The sequence below is a fragment of the Cimex lectularius genome, unplaced genomic scaffold, assembly GCF_000648675.2.
Source record: "Cimex lectularius strain Harlan isolate CLEC.00 unplaced genomic scaffold, Clec_2.1 scaffold234, whole genome shotgun sequence".
Lineage (NCBI taxonomy): Eukaryota > Metazoa > Arthropoda > Insecta > Hemiptera > Cimicidae > Cimex > Cimex lectularius.
In genome coordinates, this window is record NW_019392804.1 from 425,544 (window position 1) to 451,538 (window position 25,995).

At 33.5% G+C, this 25,995-nt stretch overlaps 2 protein-coding genes across 3 annotated transcripts; one reads left to right on the forward strand and one right to left on the reverse strand.

Moving 5' to 3' along the window:
- Nucleotides 1–2,135: 2,135 nt before the first annotated feature.
- LOC106664691 (mutS protein homolog 5-like) lies at nucleotides 2,136–10,328 on the reverse strand. The gene is made up of 16 exons (XM_024228102.1): nucleotides 10,037–10,328; nucleotides 9,746–9,965; nucleotides 9,466–9,633; nucleotides 9,261–9,399; nucleotides 8,850–8,912; nucleotides 8,720–8,791; nucleotides 7,591–7,720; nucleotides 7,320–7,510; nucleotides 7,191–7,236; nucleotides 6,851–6,989; nucleotides 3,731–3,947; nucleotides 3,299–3,448; nucleotides 3,027–3,239; nucleotides 2,820–2,957; nucleotides 2,411–2,481; nucleotides 2,136–2,349 (listed from the first exon to the last, which is right to left on the reverse strand). The coding sequence occupies exons 1-16, from the start codon at nucleotides 10,110–10,112 to the stop codon at nucleotides 2,238–2,240; spliced, it is 2,145 nt and encodes a 714-aa protein (XP_024083870.1). The 5' UTR covers nucleotides 10,113–10,328; the 3' UTR covers nucleotides 2,136–2,237.
- Nucleotides 10,329–18,720: 8,392 nt separating this feature from the next.
- Nucleotides 18,721–25,040, forward strand: LOC106664768. Of its 2 annotated transcripts, none has more exons than XM_014390762.2 (4): nucleotides 18,721–18,877; nucleotides 22,400–22,575; nucleotides 22,635–22,945; nucleotides 24,145–25,040. In XM_014390762.2, exons 2-4 carry the CDS (start codon nucleotides 22,412–22,414, stop codon nucleotides 24,720–24,722), a joined length of 1,053 nt encoding a protein of 350 aa, XP_014246248.1. In that variant the 5' UTR covers nucleotides 18,721–18,877; nucleotides 22,400–22,411; the 3' UTR covers nucleotides 24,723–25,040. The 2 variants fall into 2 exon arrangements, with proteins under 2 accessions (XP_014246248.1, XP_014246249.1); XM_014390763.2 differs by lacking the exon at nucleotides 18,721–18,877 and adding an exon at nucleotides 20,504–22,289.
- The last annotated feature ends 955 nt before the right edge of the window (nucleotides 25,041–25,995 follow it).

A 25,995-nucleotide genomic window follows, 5' to 3' on the forward strand; every position in this document is an offset into this window, starting at 1 on the left:
CAGTAATTCACAATTTAATGTTTTATTAAGTGGCAATTTTCATTTATGTTAAAGTGTATTTTTTTTTGTTTTTGTTATGCATAAATGCGACTGTATAAATCTTTTTACTTAAAACACACACACACATACTTTATTGATCAAATAACACCACACTTTGCTTGATTTACTTAATTATTTCTTATAAATAATTTTTTATTAAACCAAGTATGCAAAATGGTAGCAGCAGTTTGATAATAATAACATTTGAGTGATAAAATACACACTGCACTGTTATAGTAGTTCTTTCTTTTCTACCATAAAAAAAACTAGGTTTATACTGGCCATCTTATCTGCTTTGAGAATTTTAATATTTTAGTAAAATAACTTAAGACGGAGGGGCATCTGTTGCCTCAATGGTTTAGATGTTTAGACCATACTTACAAATGGACTTTTTCTCAAAATATGATCTGACCTCTACTGTTGCAAACCCTAGTAAAAAAAAAATCGGGGAGGGGGTCTCATAGGATATGGGCCGAATTCACTGGTTTCTTTTGAGAAAGCCGGCTTGTTTCTGTCTCTGCTTTGCTCATTTGGTAGTAGTTAAAAGAGAAATGGATGCTGGTATAGTCTTATAATTTTCCAAATCTTGCGAACTGAGAAAGTTTTCCTTCGCTTTCTTTTTCAAGGGATTTGTGAATTTCTTAGCTCGCCTCATACACACTTGATGCTTTTGTCCAGTGCTTGAGTTTTTTTCAAGCTCTAGCACACTTCGGTGCACCTAGCTTCTAGTCCTATGGGTAAAAGGGCCTTTTTTTGGCTAACTAGCCAAGGTCAGCCAGTTCGTTTCCTTCTATACCTTAAGGTAAAGTCGTACACATTTAATGCCTTTATAGCTTCCTGACTGTCCGAAATTATGTAAATCCACGCATTTTTTATTGTCTTCTTTATAAACTGTGTACAGAGTTGAATTGCATGGGTCTCAGCTCAGAAGATAATTGAAGTTTGGTCTTTCTGATAAAGATCTCTGCTATCTATGACCAAAGTTGAGTTTTCCCCTCATTTTGTAAGATGTTTATAGCCACCTCATTTCTTTTAATTCTCTTTAGAATTTTGTGATGACTTCTCATTAGATCTGGTTTTATTTCTATGTATCTCAGGGATCTATTGGCACTTTTGAAAGCCACCTTTTGTACATGAATGTGTACGGATGGGAGATAGAGGAATGCTGTTTCCATTGCCGTTGTGGGACAAGTATGCAGTGCTCCTGTTATGTTAAGACACACTATATTTGAAGTTTGTTTTGTGTCTATTCATGCAGTGTTTTTGCCATATGTGCTCCATATATGGTTTGATGTGTATATCCAGTACCACCTGATATTCTCCCAGGTTTTGCTGTATAATCTCTGGCCAGTGCTTAGTAGTGCCTTGGCCTTATGTAGTATGTTGACAAACATTTACAATAGAAACCTAATAGTAAAGTAGGTGACAAGAACGGTTTTTGTGCTTATGACTTGATGCATACGACAATTAAATTAACCTGATTTAATTTAGTTTGCATTTGTATACTCTTGTGTTTATTGTCCTAAAGATCAAATATATTACTGTTCATTTTCTTAGTTAAGTGCTGAATGATAAATTTTTAAGATCTCATTAACTATTTTTACTTCTGTAGCATTGCACTGTATGGTGAAATTGAACCGGCGATTGCTGGATAATTAAATATACCATCAAAACAAAAATTTGTATTTTCAGCACGTTTCTGCAAACTTAAACATTGTTTATACTTAAAAGATTCTTTATATACAGTAGTACTGAAGGTATTTTTACAATGTTTTAGCTGGTTTTTAACTATTGAAAATTGTGATTTGGGTATGATTCTTAGCATGATGAAGGTACAATTCTTTCAATGGTATTTTTCTTTCTTTCAAATTTTTCCAAAGGTTGCAGAAGATGTGGACGAGGAGGATGGTCCAACCAGTCGAACGGCAATGATGTATTCAACCTTGGTAATATTTTGGGCCATCAAGGTTTTGTTAAATTAAAAACAGGAGAAGAAAGCGATGAGGAACAACCGTTAGCCTAACTTGTAAATAAAAATATTTTTAAACATAACTAAAAAAAAATTACACATAAATTGAAACTTATTGTTTATATTATTGAAAAATCAAATTGAAAATATACATTTTGATATTAAACATGTTTTATTTAAGTATGTTACAACTGTCGTTGAATATATCTAAAATGAATTCAAGTAAACTTCAAATGTGAAAACTTGCTTCGTAATAACGCTGAATTTTTTCACGGAGTTTATCCATATAACCGCTTTTGCTCATGTCAAGCTCTGAAAATTTTTTTGCAAATTTCATATGCCTGCAATATAAGAAATGAACCATGTTATCTGCCCAATAATTGTATACATGATTATTCATACCTTTGACTTCTTTTTAGTCTTGTTTCACTATATGGTAACATATTTTCTCCTGTCCTTAGTGCGTCAAGTACCTACAGAAAAAAATTTAAGTGTTTAGTTTAGTTTCATTTCATTGTATTTCCCTTATATATGAAGGTTGACATTGTGATTAAACTCTTGTATGTAACCAAATATGGAAAATTTTAAATAAACTTTACTGTGATAATAAAGATGTTTACTGTAAAAACATTGGGAACCGTTTAATAAATTCTGCCACATGTCAGCTATGTAATGAATTACATAGCTTTCAAGATTTTGTACATGTATTACTCTGTACATTTTTGAATCTAATAAATAAAAAATGTGAAGCATTTGAATAACCAGACAATACTTTAAATGTAAATAAATTTGTAAAACACAACACACTTACTATTTTGGCAGTCTTCACAAACGGAAGTGTTTGGTCGAGGGTTTCAATCACCTCAAAGACATAGTTTGAATGTGCGTAACTTTTTTTCACTTTATGAAGAAATACCAGCTCTCCTTGTTGTATTATGTAATCCATTATCTATAAAAAAATAGGCCAATAGTTAAAATTTTGAAAAGTTACATTTTTAACTTAGAAAAAAGTGATGACCAGAAACGAAAGTAATTGTTGATCACCAATATATTGGCTAATATCCGTTAAATGGGTTGATATAAATACTAGTGGGCAGTTTTCATTTCGAGACAAAAACTGTTGAATGCAACTAGTAAGTATAGCTGTACAATTCAGCTCAGTAGATCCTTTGCCAAGTTCATCTAATATTAAGAGTGAAGCTGGTGGTGTTTTAGTAGTCGCAAATGCCATCTAGTTCATAATGAAAATGTACAATTTAATCTACAATCAATACATAAAAAAACCCTTACACTTCTTAATTCTAACATTAATGAAGACACCTTCGATATTATTGATTCGGATTCTTGCACTCTTGCATAAATGCGTTTCAACAGACCAATTTTTGCCTCCTCAGCCGGAACATAGCTTCCAATGTGAGTCAAATATGCAATCAAGGCAATCTTAAAACAAACTGATTCAGTCAATACTGAAAATTTATATGTATATGTCAATTGTGATATTGCTTTAAATTGGCTGGGACAAATGTTCAATTGAAAATAAAATGCAAATGTTTATTTTCAATATATTCCAAGTGACAAGCAGGTTAATTTATTGACTTCTAGTAGTACAAATAGTTTATAGTTTTAAGACCATGAAAGTTCCCCTATCCCGTATTTATTAGCCCTAATAGGCTAATATAAATGATTGCATTGTACCAGCAGTTTGATACAAATGAATCATACCTGTTTCAAAAATATAGTTTTACCACTTGCATTTGGCCCAAATATTACATTTACTAAGCCATCTGCCACTGAAGTTTGCACATCGTTTGGAATGAAGTTGTCCATATACACTTTTAACAGTGGATGCCAACCGTTAACAACTTTAATAACTTTTTCTTGAACGATGTACGGTTGAATGAAATTGTTTTCCTTGCCTGTTTTAGCCAATGCGAAAATACTGAAAAAATAACATTACTTATTAATATTTTTACCATTTACAAAGAGAAACAAAAAATCTAAAAGCACCCTTTTTAAAAGATAAAAACTTTTTCCAGAAAGACAAAATATCTGGGCATTACAATAGATCAAAAGCACAACTCGAAGAGACATATAGACAAAGTAATACAAAAAGCGAAGGCCAAAGATTTTGTTGCAAAACATGGTGCACCCTTGGACTAATATAAACAATGTAGAGTTCAATATCTTCTTTAAGGTCTTTGCTAGGTGAAAGAAGGACAAAAGTGTTGGAATCACCAAGCTTCAGCAACATTATGTTGCCATCATCAGGGCCTATTTATTAAGAAAATATACATAATTAATATACATTTTAACAATCAACAATCAAAAACATCAGTGCATACTTTCCCAAGAAAGAAGAGAAAAAAAATTTTCTCATCGGAAAAAACTAATGCAATGGTTTANTTTATATAAAAAATGTTATTGTATATATTAAGTTATTATTTTTGTCAATCATTAATGTCATAATTACTCATTAATTTATTTTACATAGATGGCTTGTTCACCATATATAACCAAATGCTGGCCATGTGCTTCATAACCTAAACCATTGCATTAGTTTTTTCCGATGAGAAAATTTTTTTTCTCTTCTTTCTTGGGAAAGTATGCACTGATGTTTTTGATTGTTGATTGTTAAAATGTATATTAATTATGTATATTTTCTTAATAAATAGGCCCTGATGATGGCAACATAATGTTAAGTTAATAAGCTTGGTGATTCCAACACTTTTGTCCTTCTTTCACCTAGTAAAGACCTTAAAGAAGATATTGAACTCTACATTGATTATCTGCAGGTCAATCTACAAACATCATTTCTTTAATATAAACAATTTACAAGCTGAGGTCCTTCTAATACATCTCTATGCACAGTGGTTAATAAAGAAAAATATGAAAAGTGCACAAATTTACATATTCTCGGACAGACGGGCAGCTATAAAGGCATATGCTTTAAACTCCAAACTTGTATGCCTAAACTGCCTAATGGTTCTAGGAAAACAAAAGATAACTTTAAAGTGGGTTCCGGGACATGAAGGTGCAAAAGGAAATGAACAGGCTAACCAACGAGACATAAAAGGGACAGCCCTCTCACCCATGGACCCAGAACCAGAACTAGGGGCACTGGAGTGTAAGCTTAAGTTGGAACTGGGAAAATGGCTTGAGAAAAAAAAACTCAAGCATTGGACAAAAGCACCAGGTATGAGAATTATAAATTTTTCAAAAAAAAAAAAGATTAAGGAACTCCTCTCTCTCTCTCTCTCTCAGCAGGACATGAAGGAAATGTACAGGCTAACCAGCTAGCCAAAAAAGTGCCAGAACCACAACCACATGCACCAGAGTGTGTGCTTAAGTTGGAACTGGAAAAATGGCTTGAAGAAGAAAAACTCAAGCATTGGACAAAAGCACCAGGTATGAGAATTATAAATTTCTCAAAAAGGAAGATGAAGGAACTCCTCTCTCTCAGCAGGCAGGATTTGAGGTAAATTGTAGACCTCTATACTAGCCGCTGCCCTCTTAACTACCACCTAAGCAAGGGCTGGGCAAAGATGAGATAGAACCATATTTATCTGTCAGGAGGAACCAGAGACATTAGCACATATACTTTGCATGTACATTAGCACATATTAGCACAATGTAATGTGTTAGCCCTTTACAGTTCAGCTACTTCTGGAGAACATTTCTCATATCAAAGGACATCTGCAAAGAGGCAAGGAAAGTGAAGTGCTTAGTCTTATAGGAAAACGTACACTTTCCAAGGTATGGTTATAATTTATAGGGGTTCCACAATAGAGCTATTAAGTCCAGTGGAGGTAAGGATTTTTAAAATCCTTATTCAACCTCCCAAGACTCAAAAAAAAAAAAAAAATCCTTGGTGTATAAGTCCCAAAATAGCCTGCTAGGAGTATACAATGGTTTGACCTCTGGTCACATATAGAGTCCTTGTATGGTGGCCAAAACCCTTGGAAAAGAAGAACACAATTTAAAAAATTACAAAGATTTGCATGACTTAATATTACAGAATACCATCTTGATGGGTCTAAATGTAACATGGAGGGGGGGCAGGGGGCAGGAGAGGCCAAAATATTGACGTATCAAAACCTCTTGGCCCCACACTATTAATTTTCCTTTGTGCAAGAAATAGTTAAAAATGGATTAAAAGGTACATATATGTATTCTCAGACAGCCAAGCATCATTGAAGGTCTTAACCCTCCATCTTCAATTCAAAGTTGGTCTGGGAATGCATAATAATCTCCAGTGCCTGGGCACTGTGATCATGTAACTCTGATGCAGCTACCAGGACACAAGGAGATTGTCGGCAACAGGGGGAATACATATTTGCCCAATTTCAGTAATGTAAGTGGCACTGGGATTGCTTTTGTTGCATACTTACATACCTGATGACATGAAAGCGCAGACTCTAAAGACAAAATGAAATAAAACCTAATCTAAGAAAAACAAACTTAACTAATTCTGACACGAGGGAATTGAAGGCCTCAAACAACTAGGAAAAACAGGAGCAGCCCTTACACCGCCCTTTGAACCAGAACCACAAATCGGCATGTGCCTTGGCACCCTAAAAGCGGAACTGAAGAAATGGACAGGGAAAGAAATGACTACTGGATGAATTATTTAAAAAAGCGATCAACGAAGTACCTCTCTACCTCAACCAGGGCAACAAAAATCTATCTTCTCAGCTGGCAAGAATTAAGAAATAATAATTGCCCTTTATACTGGTCATTGCCCATTTATTTACCATGTTACAGAAATGGAAAACATGGAACATATAACCAGTGACCCCAGAAGAAAACAATTATTACTTTAATAATGAAGAAAACTGATATTACCATTCTAAATCTATGATTTTGTTCATTAGAACAACTACATTATGTATGTGTTTATTTAAATATCTGCCGAGTGCCCTAATTATATTTGTTTCTTGTTTTATGATATCAGTTTGAACATCGCCAAGAAGTTTGTCCAACTCTAAAAAAAGAAAGTTTAATACAAATTCAGCAAATAATAACAAATTAAATTATAAAATAAGAAATCTTAATTTACAATCATTTACATAAATATTCAGAAAAACATTTAATTTGGTATATTTATTTAACTGAAAATGACAGATATATCACTCAATTATTTCAAATAAAAATAATACTAGCAACACTATTCTATTGATATTACCGTAACACCTTTTTGTTTTATAAAAAGCCATATTATTTGCCACAAACTGCAATTTAAAATTAATTACAATTAGTTATATTTAAATTTTACAAATTAGAAGGAAAAAAGGTAGTAAATGTTTGATCCCACCATGAAATGAAGGTTGGGCAAGTTGAGCTCCTCTTGAGTTAGTCCGTTTTTCCAAAATGGTATAGAAAGAACAAATTTTAGCTCAGGTATGTACAGTAGCTTAATTTTCGGTATGAACTCCGGCACAGTGTCAAATTCATAAGGCGTTATCTGGTCCATTTGTTGGGTCAATTTTGAAAACTTTAATTTCGCTGCTCAACAAACAATAGCTTTGTTTTATTAATGGATAATTGACAAAGAGAGGAAACTGAATGAAAAATTTCTGGCTTACCTTCATCAAGGGGTGGGAAAAAACCATGCTTGATTACAAAGTGCACGTTTTTCTCCATGTTGACAAGATCAATTGTACTTTCCAGATTGTGGGCAAGTGAATACACAATATCGTTTATGTCTGCACCCAACTAAAAATTTTGCTGTTGACCTTTCCATACAAAAAACTAAATTTCTAATTTATCACATTTTATGGAAGTCAAAGCCTAATAAAATAATCTATTCCTATCATTTTTTTTCTAATTTACTATTTGAAGGAACTAAACCAAAAATTATTTACAAAGAGCTTATTTGTTGGAGACTTATTTCATAACAGGGCAGGAATCAAGGAAAATCAGAAAATAATAGGACTTTATACAGGCCGTTGCTTATTTAATCACCACAAAAAACACACACACACAGAGTGAGAGAGAGTGAGAGTGAGAGAGAGAGAGAGAGAGAGAGAGAGAGAAAGAGAGAGAGAGTGAGAGAGAGAGTGAGAGTGAGAGTGAGTGAGAGAGAGAGAGTGAGAGAGAGAGTGAGAGAGAGAGTGAGAGAGAGAGAGTGAGAGAGAGTGAGAGAGAGAGAGAGAAAGAGAGAGAAAGAGAGAGAAAGAGAGAGAGAGAGAGAGAGAGTGAGAGTGAGAGAAAGAGAAAAGAGAGAGAGAGTGGGAGAGAAACCTGTCGACTCTGCCATGAATCTGCAGAAACATCAGAGGAGTAGGAGAGGAGTATTCGATAGTCAACCATTGGCCCTCTCACATTACAGTCACACTAATACAATAATATGTACAATAAAAGAGGCCTGTTTCTTCCACAAAGCTCAAGCACAATTCTTGTGTTGGGTGGCATTCCTACCTGCTCTCTATATTGAGTCCCTATGATTAAGTGGGACATGTCAAGTAATCTTTCTCTATATGTCAAACACATACTTGATTTTTACATATGTAAATTAATTAAATAGTAAAATAACTAAGTAGTATAATAATTTAAAAAAGTAGAAGGAATGTGAGAAAGCATCCAATGTTTTGTTAAATTAAAATTTGTCCATGTAAAATTATAACTGACCAAAATTGTTGAAACATCATGAATAAAAGGTTCTCAAAATCTAATTTGTCCATTCAATGCTAAAAAATTTGGTTGTTTTGTTACCTCTGCGAATAGTGCGACATTTGTGGTATTAGCCTTGCACACCTCAGCATAAGATACAGTGTAAAATATATTCTGAAACATATTGCGAATTAAGTTACGTTCATTTGTACAGTCTGTTTCATCTGGTTACCCTGTAAATAAATTTCCAATGACTTCCTCTGAGATTCAATCTGCCCAAGTATGTAGAAAGCACCTGAAATGTTATTGAAAATACATTTTATTTCTGATGGAAGTGTGTAATAAGGTATTCAATTTTAAACTGTGAGATTTTTTCCTGTGGTCTGCATGATGATGAGCCTGTAAATTGACCGTGACTCATCATAGTCTACCTGAACTCTTTTGGAATTTTGCCATCTTCAGTGTTGAGTCTGGGTTATCTTTGATTGATACACTCTATAGGACAATAATCACAAAGACCCAACATTGTAGCAAAGCTGACAGACCAACCCAGAAATAAATAGGCAGAACAAAATGATTGGTAACGATCAAATTACATATACAATTTTAATATGAAGTGTATCTCAATGCAGTGAAAATTTACCGAAGGTGATGAAAGTTGTGAAACATATGTTTTCAGTGTCTGTATAACATGAAAATTGTTTGGTTGCATGAAGAAGTTAATAACTTCATGTCGTTTCTGTATTACAGAAAGATCACATGTTGGCTTTGACATAAATGACCTAATATAAACAAAATGTGATGTTTAACAATTTGTCAATTAATCATCTTATGTTTGAAATTTTTACCTGAGACGGTTGAGCCCCATTGAGGAACAATTCTTTTCGATAAGGTTGTACATGCTCACGCCCTCGTTATTTTCTGTTGATGACCATTTAAAACTTGATGGATGTTGTAGTGGGTCAAAAATTTGAAGATTTTTGTATGTTTCATTATCAATAAGGGTCAACGATTCACTGGAAAAAAATTATAACAGTTTGAAATTAAATAAAAAATTATGTTTTGCTATCAAATAAATCAACATATTTTTATTTTATTTTTTAACCACTATAATTAAATAATTCTTACAAATTTATAGGTTTTATATCAGAAATTTCAAAAGGCTTGTTTAATCGTAAACTGGGTGCTGTTAGAGATATATAATTAAGAAGACCACCGATTGTGCAAACCATTCTCTCATCTGTCATGTTCACTAATGACAATAAATAGTTGTGCTGTCTTTCTAAATCACTATCTATAGACTCGCTCAATTTCATAGAAAGTACTTGATTAATGGAAGCTGAATAATCTGAAAAATTAAAATAATCATCACTATTATGATAGATATATAATGAAGGAGATGATTTTATTATAATTTACTGAAGTATCGAGGTGAAAGTTTTTCAATTGATGGAGGCTCCATACACTGTTCAGCAATATTGCTGATTTTCTTCATAAATTGACTTGTAATAGCAGAGTTGGTTACAATAACCCTTAAACAATCTATTATTAACTTTGGAAATAAGAATTTCCAAGATCACAGGGATTAAACTTTGAATCATCCTTGAGCTTTAAACTCCAAGTTGTTAAGTTACCACGTGAAACACAAAGGAATATTTTTTTTTTAAATAAAAGACAAACATATGAATTAAAAAGACCACTGCTTTGCAAAGTATATGTGAAGATGAACTATTACAGTACTTCCATAAAGAAAAGAAATGGGATTTGTGTTATTGTAGGTAAAAGTTCTTGCTGAAACCTTAGATGCAAAGAAAGAACATTCAACATGTCACATAAGTATTCATACAGCATGTCTAAATATTGAGAGCTAATATTTATCATTTCCTTTAGACTTTTTCTATCTTTTGGCTGTAGGAATTATAATATGGTGACCAAACTAAAGAGCCATATTCCAACCTGACCATTGGATAGAAAGTTAGTTTCATTATGGAATGATCTGAATTTCTGCCTGTCCTTCATATAAATCCAGGCAACTGATAAGCTCTATTGCAAATGCCATCAATATGTGACTGGAAAAATAGTTTTCATAAGTTGTTCTTTCTAAATATCGATTAATTAAATAAGAAGGGTCGAGAACAGTTTTGCCTTTCTAGTAGCACATCACATAACACTTATTTAGGTTAAGGGGCTGGTTTTGTTTTGTTAGTGCCTCGTGTTTTCTTTGTGTTTGTAGGTTGACAAATTTTTGCTCTCGGTAGGAGGGCTTAGTGATCTTTCATATTTGATGTAACTCTATTATCATTTTTAATTGGCCCTTCCACACGTGGTGAAAACGTACATGACTCATGTACATACATATTGGGTTGTCCGGAAAATAATGCAGGATTTTGGTATTAAACAAAAAAAAAGAAACTAGTTACTTTAAAGCAGTGTTCTTTAATCAAAATAATTTCCCATACTCTCAATACATTTCTCCCAACGTGTTGGTAACTTATTAATTCCGTCTGAGTAGAATTCAGAATTTTTAGAATTGATAAAGTCAATAAATGCATTTTCCAGTTCCGTTTGATTTTTGAATATTATGTGTTCTAAGTAGTGGTCCAGGTGTCTAAAAAAATGGTAGTCAGTAGGCGAGAGGTCCGGAGAGTAGGGTGGGTGAGGCAAAGTTTCATAGCCAAGCTCCAATAATTTTTGTGACGTTACACGTGACACATGTGGTCGAGCGTTGTCATGCAACAAAATGGGCCCTTTCCGATTGACCAAAGAGGGCTTCATTACTGCCAATTTCTGATGCATGGTATTAATTTGGTTACAGTATGATTCAGCATTGATGGTTTCGCCAGGATTTAAGAAGCTGTAGTGTATTAAACCAAATGAAGCCCACCATACCGTAACCATTACCTTTTTTTGATGAGTTGGGGGCTTTGGAAAATGTATTGGAGCTTCTCCTTTGTCGAGCCACTGTCCAGAACGTCTAGTGTTATCGTAGAGAATCCACTTTTCGTCACATGTAACAATTCTGGCCAGAAATGGGTCATTTTTGTTTCGACAAAGAAGTGATGCACAAACATCAAAGCGCTGATTTTTTTGGCGATCGTTTAATGAGTGTGGAACCCAATTTTCGAGTTTTTTCACTTTTCCAATCGCCTTGAGGTGGTCAGCGACGGTCGTTTTACTGACTTTGAGTTGCTCTGCACCCACCACTGATCGCAGAACATCATCATTAAGAGAGGAAGGCCTTCCACGACCTTCTTCATCTTCAAGGCTGAAATCTCCCTCCCGAAATTTTTTAAACCACCTTTGCACAGTGCACTCATTAACACAACCCTCGCCCCAGACTTGGTTAATGTTTCTAGCCGTTTGGGCTCCGCTTCGGCCGAGTTTAAACTCGTAAAAGAAAATCGTACGAAATTCTCGCTTTGACATTATAAGGATGACTGAATTATTTCCAAGTAGCGGAATGCTACAGAGGTAAACAAACAATATCATTTGGAAGAGGATTAATAAGTGTTGACATTCATACAAATGAGTAATCCTGTAAACGTAAACAGAATATTTTATATAGATTTTTTTTAATGAAAACTTAAAATCCTGCATTATTTTCCGGACAACCCAATACTTATATTGTAACCTAACCTAAGTTTGGTGGGTTTTCAGAGTACTGGATATTCAGTTGAGGATCTGCCATCATTCACGCTTATAAATACATTCATACTAATAAGTACATTCACACTACCTAGAAACTTTCAAACTATATGAAAAAGTTTTAAAATAATTCTAAAAATATATATAATCAATATTTAACCTAGGTTGGTGGGTTCCATGTATATTCCATCACAAACCCACCCACACACATTCACTAAACCAATCATGCAAATAATTACATTCATTCAGGACAATAAAACAACTAACCTAGTTTGGTGGGTTTTTGGGGTATTCTATATCTGCCACATACCCACCCATCCTTTCAAACCATCATATTAATAAATACATTCATTCTAAAAGAGAAAAACCACTTATGGAAAGCATCAAATGTGACCATATTGCATTTATCCATTTCAGATATCCAATCAAATTTTCATTGCCATCACTGATGTGTCTTAGAATGTCGAAGAGATCATGGACAAGCCACACCTTGTTCTGTGCGACGCCAATTGTTCGCATTCTACTAATAAGTGTTGTACAGGTATTTGGGTGCTGCACAAGAGGTATCTCCTAGACCTTTTGTTAATTAGGAGATGCCCATGTGTTAGTCTGGTGTGGTCAATTTGTAATCAGGTCATAACTATCTTTTGTTTTTCCCATGTGCTCCATACCCATAGTTTGACCAATGGTTTTATCTTTTCTAATTTGTCGGTAATTACAGCCCAGCGTTTTGCCAATCTTCCCAATAGTCAAGGGACTTTTGTTCATTCAGATAGTGCTGAGTAATGAGTGAACAGAGAGCTAGTCAGAAAGAGACTTGACAGGTTTGAATAATTTTAGATCGTCATAGAGTAGTAATATAATAAGATATTCAAAATCCTTCAGAACCATCTCCAAGTCAAAAGGCACTATTATGTTTTCATCTCCAAACTTGTCTGGGAATGCCTAAATGGCCCTAGAAAAAAACAAGATTACTTTAAACTGGGTTCCGGGACACGAAGGTACAAAAGGAAATGAACAGGCTAACCAACTAGCCATAAAAGAGACAGCCCTCTCACCCATGGACCTAGAACCAGAACTAGGTGCACTGGAGTGTAAGCTTAAGTTGGAACTGGAAAAATGGCTTGAGAAAGAAAAACTCAAGCATTGGACAAAAACACAGGTAAGAGACAAGCTAAAAGATTTATAAATCTTTGAAAAAGGAAGGCGAAGAAACTCCTCTCTCTCATCAGACAAGATTAGAGGAAATTTACACACTATTACACCGGTCACTCCCCTCTTAGCTACCACCTAAACAAAATGGGCAAAGCAGAGATAGAAACTGTCATCACATATCCATTGTGAATGTTAAGCATTAGCCACTTCAGTAAGGTAATTCTCACACCAATAAATAAATAAATAAATAAAATAAAACATCAAACACACGTTACATGTTTTAGACAAAAATTCAAAAAGGAAGTTTATAATACAAACACACCCACCGAAATCATGAAAATATAAAAATTCATAATTGTGCAAAACATAATGGAGGGCTCTATAATTTATGAATTAGTAGTTCATGAACAAAATAACTTTCAACACATCATATTTATTCTTTTTAGACTAGCCATATAATTTTTTCTCATGAAACAACAATTTAATGTTGATTACACTTATTTAAAACTTACGTTGGCATTAATTGTTCAATAAGTAACTGGGTTATTTCAAAATGAGGTCCTAGTTCATCGGTGCTTCCCAGTAGTAGCAACTGCAATATTTTTCAATTGTTAAAATGTAATGATAATAATAAAATCCAATCCTTTGTACCTCAGCGGTAGAAGACATATAACAAGCTGCTGCCACTTTCTTTTTTTTCCATTGCAAACTTAAAATCACCTATAGAAACATTGCCTATAGAAATATTACCTAAGTATTATAATGTCTTTCACTCACAAAATCATTAACAGAATGCTCAGTGGGTGAGGCTTGCGAATCGTTATTTTCAATGGGATCATCACAATTTGTGGTATTTGTAGTATGCTCTTCTTCAGCATCCATATCCTTGTACATAAATATGTTTATTAAATTATTTGTTCTTGCTGTTTGCAATATTAATAATCTTTAAAGCTTTGAGAGGTTTGGAGACTTATGTATGTGATGTAGCAGTTAACAGGATTATCTGTCAAATATTTAGAGTATACTGTACACTCAAAGACGCACACAAAAAAAGACACTCATGTTTGTCGTTTATATCAACCTATATGTATTTTTATCGTTTACATACTTATTTTAATGTAAACCAAATTAAACGAGATCAGAAATTCATGAGTTTTAATAAAAATTATTTAATTATAATGGTTTGAAAGAAAATTCACCAAAACACCAGAAAATCATTTAGCGATAGATTAAAATTTAACTAATAATTTATTATCTAGTTTTGCTCTTAATAACATCTGGCTTCGGGCAAACATTAACACAGGCTTCAAGTAAATAAGCAATCAGATTTTCTTTTGTGAAACAAAATCACATTCTTCAACAAGAGCAGTTTGAAGCTGTTCTGTGCCTGTTGGAGGTGATGAAAAATGTCTAATCTGTCTCTTTATCAAGTTCCATAAGTGTTCTATGGGATTCATGACTGGAGGAGACTGGAGGACCAATTCATTGTGGTAATCCCTACATCCCCTAAGTAATGGGTGACAACTTGAGTTATATGAGGTCCATCGTTATCATGCATTAACATGAAGTCCCCATTGTTCAAGTCTCCAAGTGAGATGCTGATTAGTAGTAGCCTTTCTACTTGATGCCTCTCCAGTAGTAGAGAACCTGATCCGGTGCGTCTAGAGATTAGGCTATTCTCATGAAACCTTTTGATGACTGTGTTAGAGCTCACCCTTACATTACAAACCGTTTGGAGATGACTATCGATCAAAGAAGCTGTTAAATGACAGTTCGGTAGTGCAGAAAGAGCAGCATTAAAACTATCTTCTCTAGTTGTCATACTTCACGGTTGACCACTAATTTCTCTTTGGTCAAGTGTGACCTTAAACCACTGTAGAACATCACGGATAGTAAAGCGGAGCACACCGAGGACTTGGGCCATAAAATGTCCATCATTAGACAAAGCATCTGCCTAGGCGAGATCTTCTCAACACAAAACCATTCTTTTAAGAGAAAAATGGATCTTTAATGTATTGTTTCATCAAAGAAAATTATTTAAAAAACCAATCACTCACTCGACAAGTTAGCTCTGGAAAGGATGAAATTGAACTGGAATTTTTAATCTAAAGAGTGTAAAAGGGTTAGTACTAGGTCTATAAAGATAAACAACAAGTTATTAATGTTGTGTTTTTTGTCTTTGAGTGAATTTATTTGGTCAAAATTACATATGTGACAAATAAAACCAAAATAGAGAAGACTTAGTCCTTTTATTGTATCACTGTTTAAGGTTATTAACGTTGACCAAGTAATAATAAATGTAGAAAAATATATACATATTTAACAGATAATATATATAAAAAGAATAATAAAATGAAAAGCATTTGATATAAAATAATATAGGTATTTAATATAAGTCTAAAATGTAATACCTGTCATGTGATAAAGTGAACAAGTGAACACCTTCTGACTATGTGGAAAAATTTGAGAAGAAAGGGATGGGGGAGGGATAAGAGTATGGAAAGGAAGAATGGAGAATTATAAACCTATATTACTTCATAAATCAAAAACAAAATATATTAAAAATGGGAAGAATTATGGGCAAACATAATAAATTATAATATATCATCAACAGGGCAAAATAATATTAAAGATGTCTACAAATTGATATAATTAAGTTTTTAAGGAATGAATGAAAAAAAAAATTATTTAAAAAAAAGAAAATACATTTAGATACTTAAGGAAGTATAATTGAAATAAAAATAAAACAGTTCTTATACTGATTATTAAACTGTCTGCTGGAGGTGGTGGTCGGCTGAGAATTGAGTAGAAGATAATAAATATTCACATACAAAGTTATTAACAAAAATTAAGTAAACAAAATTAAATTAGATTAAAACTGTTAGAGCGTCTCAATATAAAATTAAACCGCTCCATGAGCACTCTGCGATACTCCAGTGCACTCTTTGCAAACCCAACCAGGTCTGAACAATCTGGAGAATTAGGTTTTGCGATCAAACGCAGTCTCAAAACTCTAGTAGTTCCCAAAAAGAGACCTTGACACTCCGAGAGAAAGGGAAGCTCAGCTAAAAAATGGAAGAGGTTTTCCCTTGGTCAGGAATTACACAGTGAGCAGCACTCAGCAGAACCATTTCTCAGAGGAGAGTAATTAAGTAGATAAGTTGGCACCTGAGTTTGAAGAACCAGCTTAAATTGATAGAGGAAAACTTTAGATGATTATTGGACAAGTTGAACAATCTCTTTGAATGATCAAGTTCTTTGTAGAACGTTCGGTACAACGTTCAAAAGTCAAAATGTCAGATAGTTAATATTAGGATCTTGGGCTAGAGAATTGAGTGCCTTAAACCACGATAAATTAGCATTAATTATTTCAATTGCCAAAATTTTGAGGAGTCTATAGTCAGGCAGTGAGAGTGTCCGCTTAGATATGAAAGGTGGGGTTTGAAGGTGTAAACAAACAAAAGGTCACCTGATGTTTCTAGGTATAACATGTAGTTAGGTGTGAAATTCGGGAGGTGAAAAAATTTATAAATAAAAAAAAACGCTGAAAAGATTCAACTAGTTCTAACCTGACTGATTTATTTTCTAACTGATACCCTCAAACCTGGGAAGCATAGCAAACCATCGAGCAATACTCTGCCTTAAAAACATTGAAATTAGCAATAGGTGGAATAGAAGAAGGTTAGACCAGTCTGAATTGATTGCATATTTCGCTGTAAAAATTTTCTTTTTGAGGTGAGGTATTATAGAGAGTTTGAGGGTGAAGAGCACACCGAGATAATTTTGCTGACTCACATGTCTGCCGCCAAAGAACCAGTGCTCCCTATTCGTCATCCTGCCTCCTTTATGAAAAACTAGGATTTTGGATTTATTTAAACTTACTGTCAGGTTTCATTGGTCAATGTTTCTTTGCAAGACAGGAGAAGAGGCGGCCAGAATGACTACATCATCAGAATAAAGAAGGCTCTTTATTACACTAAAACAGCAAATTCCAAACTCTAAAGCATCACGAAGATCATTAATATAATAAATGGTTTCAAATTACTTTGAACATCGACTCAATCTCATCATTGTCACGGACTGTAAGGACTGTAACATTTAGTGCTGGGACTGAGTCTATGTTCAAAGGAATTTATGGAATATAGAAAAAAAATAATTTTTTACAATCAGCAAATTTATTAAACAAAGTATGAATAGTTTCATTTTTGTTTTTTCACAAAAAAATAGGAGGTCATGTTGGGAGAAGGTGAGAGTGCCTGGGGTTAAAGGATTTAAGGGACCCCAGACTCGTATGATAACTAGAACATGCACATGCCTCAGTCTCGAGCACTATATGCACACTAGCTCAAAAAAGAAATAATTTCATTAGTACAAGAGAAGCTGCTGCTGTGAATGAGTGGTCCACTGGGGTGGACTCCACGTTTGCTGGTGGTTGCTCTTTGACTCGAGCATACTATCTTAATTATAAAGAAAAAATATTGTTCATGTCAAGGTGAATATGACCTAAATGGTTGACAGTCTTTAATTTAATTAAAAAAAAAAAAAAAAAAACTTTTGACTTTCAGCAGAAGAGATGGAGGGCCCAGAGTATACTGCCAAAGGAAGACTATTCGAGGCCCTTACAACAGTAATAGAGCACTATGCTGTTGCATCAAAATATATCAGATGAGATAAGTTTAAAAATACTATCTGAAAGATTTTGAACTCTTTGATAGACTTGACATGAGTTTTCGCATTGTTGAGTTAGCCTAGACATTTCGATTTGAAAAGTGATGCTCTTATCTGCATATCCTTCTAATAATGTGTTTATTTTAGATCATTACAAGTTTCTATGCTGTTATTTTCTATTACCTCAGCTGCCAATCTTTTTATTTTGTTCCTCAAACAAGACAGTAAATATACACCTGGAAAATTGTTTGGTTGATTAGGTTGTACAAATGTGTTCGCTAACTTTTGTGATATTTCAATGATTCAATGTATTGTTTATGAACAAAAAGTTATCGTTAATAATAATAATAAAAAGCCGAATTCGCTCAGCTTTGTTATTGGCTTGAGTTGTCACCAAAATTTTAGAAACATGTTTCATGCAGCTAACAAATGTTTAAATTTTAAACCTTTGTATTTTACGTTTTTATTTTATTTTATTTTTCCTCCAAGACATAAAATTGCTCTATTAATATTATTATTATTATTTTTTGTGTGGACACAGTTAACCAATATCGTGATGCACTTTTCCCCTCTGCCTTCGAAACGGGCATTAAGCTAGATACCATGCCTCTTGTAGCAACGGGTTGTTTTTGTTGATTATTGCTGTTTGTTTTCACCGACCTGCTGACCAGCCCCAAGATCCCAGCACTGATTATGGGACTGTAGACTTATCCATTTTTTGCATTTCAAAGGATCGGCAACTATGAAAAATAGAATAAAAGGAAAAATAAATTGAAGAATATTTAAATTCAGGTATTGGATAATTCAGTCATAATGAAAAAACTTTCTGTAGAATGCAAATATAGGAACGTATGAAAGTTTTTACTTGATAATATGCTTTATATTGTATAAATATAGCATCAACTTCATGTCTAAGCTTAAATTTTTTTGGTGTTGTGTATTCTCTTCATTAATCTCTTAACTGTGACACCCTCGGACAACTAATCCTTAATGCCAGCACTCACCGTATGCATTGTCCAACATGTGAGACTTAAATAGTGAGATTTATTGTTGAGTTGTAAAAGGTGGTGAGTCCGGTTTATGCGTATTTCGCCTTATTCAGTGGTGGGTTGGCTACTGAGTGTACCCAATACCAATAATTTGCCTTTAATGCCAATTGTACAAATCTCCCTAACCATCCCCAAATCTCTGACCACCTCTTTGGCCATGATCCTTGATGTGTTATGTAGGTTTTAGGAAAACGAAGCTGGGTATCGTCCTGATTTGAACTCTTGAAGAAATCAAAAATCGCTCCTTTAAAATGCTTGGCTTCATCATCAGTTCAAAATCCTTCATCATTATATTATTTCAAAAATCCTTCTTCCTATGTCCATCTCTATAATTCACTTATTTGACCTGTTCTTGAATATGCCTCAATCATCTGAAATCCGCACTACTACACTCATAAAATTTCTTCAGACTTTCAATTAATTAAGCTTTGTGTGTAAGGAATTGGTTGAAATGAAAAAGTTAGTACTTTCAATTAATTAAGCTTTGTGTGTAAGGAATTGGTTGAAATGAAAAAGTTAGTGTCACAAGCAGGATTTGAACCCACAACCTTCGGTTCGAATCCTGCTTGTTACACTAACTTTTTCATTTCAACCATGACCTTACATACAAAGAATAATTAATTGAAAGAAGTAATTTGGCCAATCAGACCACTACACATAATTCTACACACGTCTTCAAACCGTTCAAAATAAATTCCTTCTTACATTATATTTCAAATTAAACTGCCACAATGATAAATCCTCTCATGCTCCCATTAAACTTTACTTCAATATTTTGATCTTAGATGTAGAAGATAATATTTTGAGATTATTTTTATTTTCAAATTAATTAATAATTGCATAGCTTCCCCAGAAATCCTTGGTAAACTCTGATTTTATGTACCTCCACCTCAGAAATCAGAAAATATTTTTTATTGAATATAAAGGAACAAATTTTTCACTACACTTCCCGATGCATCGTATGATGATAAAATGTAACAACATATGCAATACTGTTGATTTATTTAATACTTCTGTTTCCTCATTAAAATAAAAGCATATAATTGTATTTAGTTAAAAAAAAAAAAGCTAAAAATGTACTATATATGCAGTTATAATGCTTTGTTAAATTATTTTTATATATTTTTTGTATTATTCCAAGTTATTATAATTATATAGACAGGGTGTTTAATTACATCTTTATGTTATTTTATTTATAAGGATTTTATTGTCTGTTTTCATTATCCATAGTATAGTGTTTTATTCTTTATTACTGTTGAGTTAGTTATAAGCATTGTATTATATATACATGTTTTCTCTCCTTACTTTTGTATACTTTTTTTAAGAAATAGGTTTTTGATCCGTTTGAAAAAAAATTAATTAATTAAAAAAAGTATCCAACTGATGCCATAAATAAAATTATAAAAGAAAGCCTGCTGGGCTACTCAACCGAGAGAGAAGCACCTGAGAATCAAGGGCAAATTTAGAAGATGCCTTATGAGAACTTGAACCACTTACTTTTGGGCCAAAGTCTGCACATCCGCAGAATTCGGCGTGCCATCTTATACAATAATGGCTCCCAAGCAATGCAGGAAGTTGCTGGGTTCTTTATTATGCTTTTTGTTGATAATATGGCTTTTAATTAGTAGTTTTTTTGCAAAATGTCATTATGACTGCGGGGTGAAATAACTGAGTTTTGATCCTTACCTTGAACTGCCTAATGTCTGAGGAAGGCAAAGCTGGGTATTCTTACGACTTGACCTCATGATCCAATCCACTTTTGCTAAAATAGCTATAAAAATTTAGATGGCCTTAGAAGAACTTAAACCACTTACATTTGGGGCCAAAGTCTGCATGCATGTTCAGAGAATGTCGTGAAAGTTGACATGCCACCTTATATGACAATGTTTCCAAAATAAGGCAGAGGGTTACACATTATGCTTTTTGTTGATATGCAGCTTTTACATAGTTGCTTTTCGTGTAAGATTTCCTTTTGCAATCTGCCGGGTGATGAACCTGTATTTTCATACTTACATTCATTTGTCAGCTGTGCTTCTGCTTTTTGCCTTCTTCAGTGGCGGGTTTGTTTCCCTAACTATCCACTATCAATAATTTTACCTGTAATGTCTATGATAAATATTTTCCCCTGACTTAACACTCCCTCTAAAATTCGCTTATCACATGATTGGATATAATTCTACATGTTTAGTGGCATGCCACATAAGTTTGAAGAAGGGAAAGCTGGGTCCCTACCTCTTGATTTGAGGGGTGATCCAACCGCCAGACACTAAATTAGCCATAAACATTTAGAAGATATGATACCTTATAAGAAATTAAACCACTTACTTTTGGGCCAAAGTCTGCTTGCATGTGTAGAGAATGTCACAAAATTTGGCATGCCACCTTATATGACATTGGTTCCAAAGTAAGGCAGCAAGTTCTCTATTATTCTTTTTGTTGATAATGTTTTTTTTATTTCTTCCTGTGGCCTTGGGAGGGGGTGATGAACTTGTATTTTGGCTATTACCTTGGTCTGCATATCCTTGCTGATTTGGTCTCTCAGCTGCATTTTGGCATTTCGCCTTCTTAAGTAGTGGGTTTGCTTCCCTAACCATCTGGGGCTTACCCAATATCAATAATTTGCCTGTCATGTCTATCATAAATAGTTTTCTATCTTCCCACTGTCTAAAAATTGCTTTGCACCTCCAATGGATAGGGATTTGTGTTTTTTTAGATGTGAGGAAGGCAAAGCTAGGTATCCTTACATCCTGACGACCTAATACTAAAATAGCTATAAACAATATTATGTGGGAAAGATTGCCGTGCCACTCGGCCAGGAGAAAAGCTCCTGACCACTTGCTTTTGGGCCAAAGTTTGCATGTGCACAGAATTCTGCATGCCATCTTATATGACAATGGTTCAAAAATAAGGCAGTGAGTTCCGTATTGTGCTTTTTATTGATAACAATTTGTTTTGGTTTGATGTATTGAATATAAGAAACAAGGGGGACCGGCTATGTCTTCAATTACCATTTGGTGGAATGGTTGTTTGACCAAGTACACTTGTACACCAAGGTTCTTTGCTGGATGAAATATGGCTAATGAAGAATAAATAATCAGAAAAACCAGAAATCAACAATGAATCATTGGCAAAATATTTGAACACAAAGCAAAACAGTAGGTTTACCATGCTAGTTTTGTTTTCTGTCAATGAATCATTTTTGTTTAAATATTGTTTTTATTTAAAAGTCATCTATTTGTGTTTTTATCCTTTGAATCTTTTGCAGTTAGTAAACAAAATGACAGACATTATCAAATATTTAGAGGTTCGTCGATCTGGTATTATAAACACCACTAAATTCTTAAAATCCATGAAATATATGATAGGTACGAGCTTTCAGTACACCCAACATTCCATAAGGAACTTATATGGAATCGAGGATGCAACGATACTCCATAACAGGTATTTAATAAAAAATTGAGATTGTTATTAAATGTATAAAAGATTTTTTTTTTTTTAAGACTTTTGATAATGGACTGCCTGGGTGATATTTATGCTTATGATATGTCTCCACAAGCTGAATGCATGCTGGATGATGTTCTCACACCCATAACCAGTTGGACAAATGATCGTACTGTGAAAAAACACACATTGTCCAACAATTGCGTCCAATGGGGAAAATGCGGCCTGTTTTTCACAGTTACAGGTAAAAGCAACACCCTGATCACCGTTGATGGTACTGAATTTTATGAACTGGACAGAATACACATACCAGATGCAGTATTTACAACCATGCACGAGCCAAGTCCTGAACGAGATCATCATATTGCTGGTATGTAATTGTAGAATAATGCATTCAGTTGTATAAAATTGTTTTATTCTAAAAACAGACTTCAGTTTGTTAATATTAAATTTAGTTTAGGAGGGTATCACGGTGGCCCTCAAAAATATGTAAGATCTTAATCATATCTGTAACCACTGAAGTTCTCTTGTTTGAAGAATCTGGTTTAGATTCACTATTTTTCGTGGTCCGCTTGACCAATTAATAACATTCAATTAATTAAGGTTTTAAGTTGAGATAAAAAAGTCAGTGTCATGAGTGGGATTCGAACCCACGACCTTCACTTGATACGCCGTTACTCTACCACTTGAGCTATCGTGACTTCGATCCCCTCAGGCACTAACTTCCCATCTCAACCCCACCTTTTGAATTTTCCCTCCTTTTTGCCATTTTTCAAATGTCGTGTAATCGGATTGTTTTCTCGGCGACAAATGAAATGGCCACGGAGAGCTTTAGTGAAGTTTACTTCATTTTAAACAATTAAATTCACTATTTTTCGTGGTCCGCTTGACCATTTAATAACATTGAATTAATTAAGGTTTTAAGTTGCAATAGAAAAGTCAGTGTCACGAGCGGGATTCGAGCCCATGACCTATGCTTGATACGCCGTTACTCTACCACTTGAGCTATCGTGACTTGGATCCTTTCGGACACCAACTTTCCATCTCAACCTACAACCGTTCAAATTCTCCCTCTTTTTGCCATTTTCAAATTGAATGTTATTAATTGGTCAAGCGGACCACAAAAAATAGTGAATTTAATTGATTAAAATGAAGTACACTTCACTAAAGCTCTCCGTTTTTTTAGTTAAATAAATAATTATGTTGAACTGGCACATGGCCACTGACTGGGTCTGTCTCCGCTCATGGGTTTTTTGTTTGAGTTATTCAAACAAAAAAACCTGCAAGTGGCCGCGTGCCGGTTCAACATGAGTTCACTCACTCACAGACCAAAACCCAACATCTATTAAAAAATAATTAGTTGAATTTATTTTTATTTTGTGGAATTATTTTAAAAGTGTGCATTTCTCTTCAATTATGATGAATTAAAAAAATAAATAAATGAAAGAGGCATATTTTTTAAAGCTTGTATTTAATCAAATTCTGTTGTATGTATGATTATTGTTTTGTTGTATATGGGTTGTAGTTTAAAGTAGTGCCTACAGATATGTAATATGTTTTATTTTCCAGTTGCAAGTTCACTAAAATCAATTGCAATAATTGATTTAAAAACTGGGAATGTTGCCTTGAATGGATTCAAAGGTCACACTACATCAGTAACCGCGTTGAGTTGGTCTCAGACTGATTCTGACTTGATAATGACGGCAAATACGTCAGAAGTCCTCTTATGGGATCTTAGATCGCACAAAACCCCTCTTCATTTAGGCATAAATATGTCTCCGATTGTTGTACCTGAAATAAGATTTCTTGATCGCACTAGTGTTGTTGTCCTATGCGGACTGAATAGATTGGTCGTTTGGGATATATTAAATTGTAAAAGTATTAGAGAAATAACGGGATTTAACCTCAAGAAATCTAGAAAAAGGTGCAAGTATTTCATTGAGATGGAGTCTAAGCCCGTACTACTTTATCTGCCATCGCAACACCATGTCAATGTTATAAATCTTGAAACTGGAGAATTTATTAAGCAACTAGGACCCCATGTTGATATCGTTAACATTGCCATTAGTAACGATAGGACAAAGGAACTGATGACTTTTGCCAAACACGAGGGTTTCATTTGGAAACCCAGTGGTTACATGAGTTGATTGAATTCAAAGAAAAGATTTAACTGATATCTAGTCAAAAAAAACACTATTGAGAAATTTAAATGGCATTACAATATTATTGATGTGATAACCATATTTTTATTAACTGGAATAAGACTTAATTTTATTTTTTGTATATTCATATAATTAATTCCATTAAGAACCAATATTTATTGTTTTATTAATTTTTTTGTATTTGTGTATAAACATTTTATTTTTGTACGGGCATTAATGCTAGACAAAATATTTCAAACCCAGCTTATGTGACAATTCTTATTCTTTCAGTTTGTTCTTTTGCAATTTTGATAGTGCTTTGATGAATTGACAAAATACAGCCACAAAATGAAATTATTGTTATCTCTAATGAATAATTATTTAAAATATTTATTTTCTTTGTATGATAGTAAAATTGTATTAAATGTGTGAATGATTAAGATATCTAAGAAAAAAAAATCAATGAAGTTCTAAATTGTGATGTTGAAAGCTGTTTTGTTAATGAATTTGTGATGAAATTAAATTTTATTATATTTTTTCATTTTGGTTATATCATTGTTCCTTCTCCTAGTTTGCCTATTTCTATACCAGACTAACTAAAGTTTATGCTATACACAATACAGCAATTAAGTTAGTTTTTTAATAGCTATTAATTTTAAAAACAAATTAAACCATTTTGGAATCAATTTGTAGTATTTATACCACCATATGCGTATACACACAATCATAGTGGTTAAAGATATTTTATGACTCATTGCCTACTAGATATTTAATTCACTTTTAAAATGTATACCACAACTAACTATACATAATTAATTTTCTTAAGTAATTTGTAAATACCAAGCAATTGGTACATCATAATTTGGATAGATATCTACCATTAATTTTTAATTGTTTAGTAAATAACATCAAAATAAGTACACTGCATGAAGTATACTGAAAGAAACTTAAGAAAAAATTTTGTGTGACACTTTAGTATACTGCATTAATGTAGTATATACATTAATAATGCTATCCCTAAGAATGCACCTCTCAGAAAATAAGAATTGCCTTAGTTTTTCAATAATTATTTTGAAGTATTTTCTCCTCTTCAGGGATATACATAACACTAACTCTACCTAACCTAACCCACACCCTACCTAACCCCACCATTCCTAACCCAATCTATACGAAAATTATGACAGCAAAAATTTCTGTATCCAGCCCCAAAACATATCCATATTAAAACAACATATTTTTGTTAGTTTTGAAATCGCTGTAATTATGTATTAGATTAAAT

Excerpts from the sequence above, each read along its gene's own strand:
- LOC106664691 (XM_024228102.1), bottom strand. The coding sequence starts at position 10,112 with ATGAAGAAAATCAGCAATATTGCTGAACAGTGTATGGAGCCTCCATCA. Across the intron at positions 9,966-10,036 it reads ACTTTCACCTCGATACTTCA|ATTATTCAGCTTCCATTAAT; the intron begins GTAAATTATAAT and ends TTAATTTTTCAG. Across the intron at positions 2,350-2,410 it reads AGACTAAAAAGAAGTCAAAG|GCATATGAAATTTGCAAAAA; the intron begins GTATGAATAATC and ends CTTATATTGCAG.
- LOC106664768 (XM_014390762.2), top strand. The coding sequence starts at position 22,412 with ATGACAGACATTATCAAATATTTAGAGGTTCGTCGATCTGGTATTATA. Across the intron at positions 22,576-22,634 it reads GCAACGATACTCCATAACAG|ACTTTTGATAATGGACTGCC; the intron begins GTATTTAATAAA and ends TTTTTTTTTAAG. Across the intron at positions 22,946-24,144 it reads ACGAGATCATCATATTGCTG|TTGCAAGTTCACTAAAATCA; the intron begins GTATGTAATTGT and ends TTTATTTTCCAG.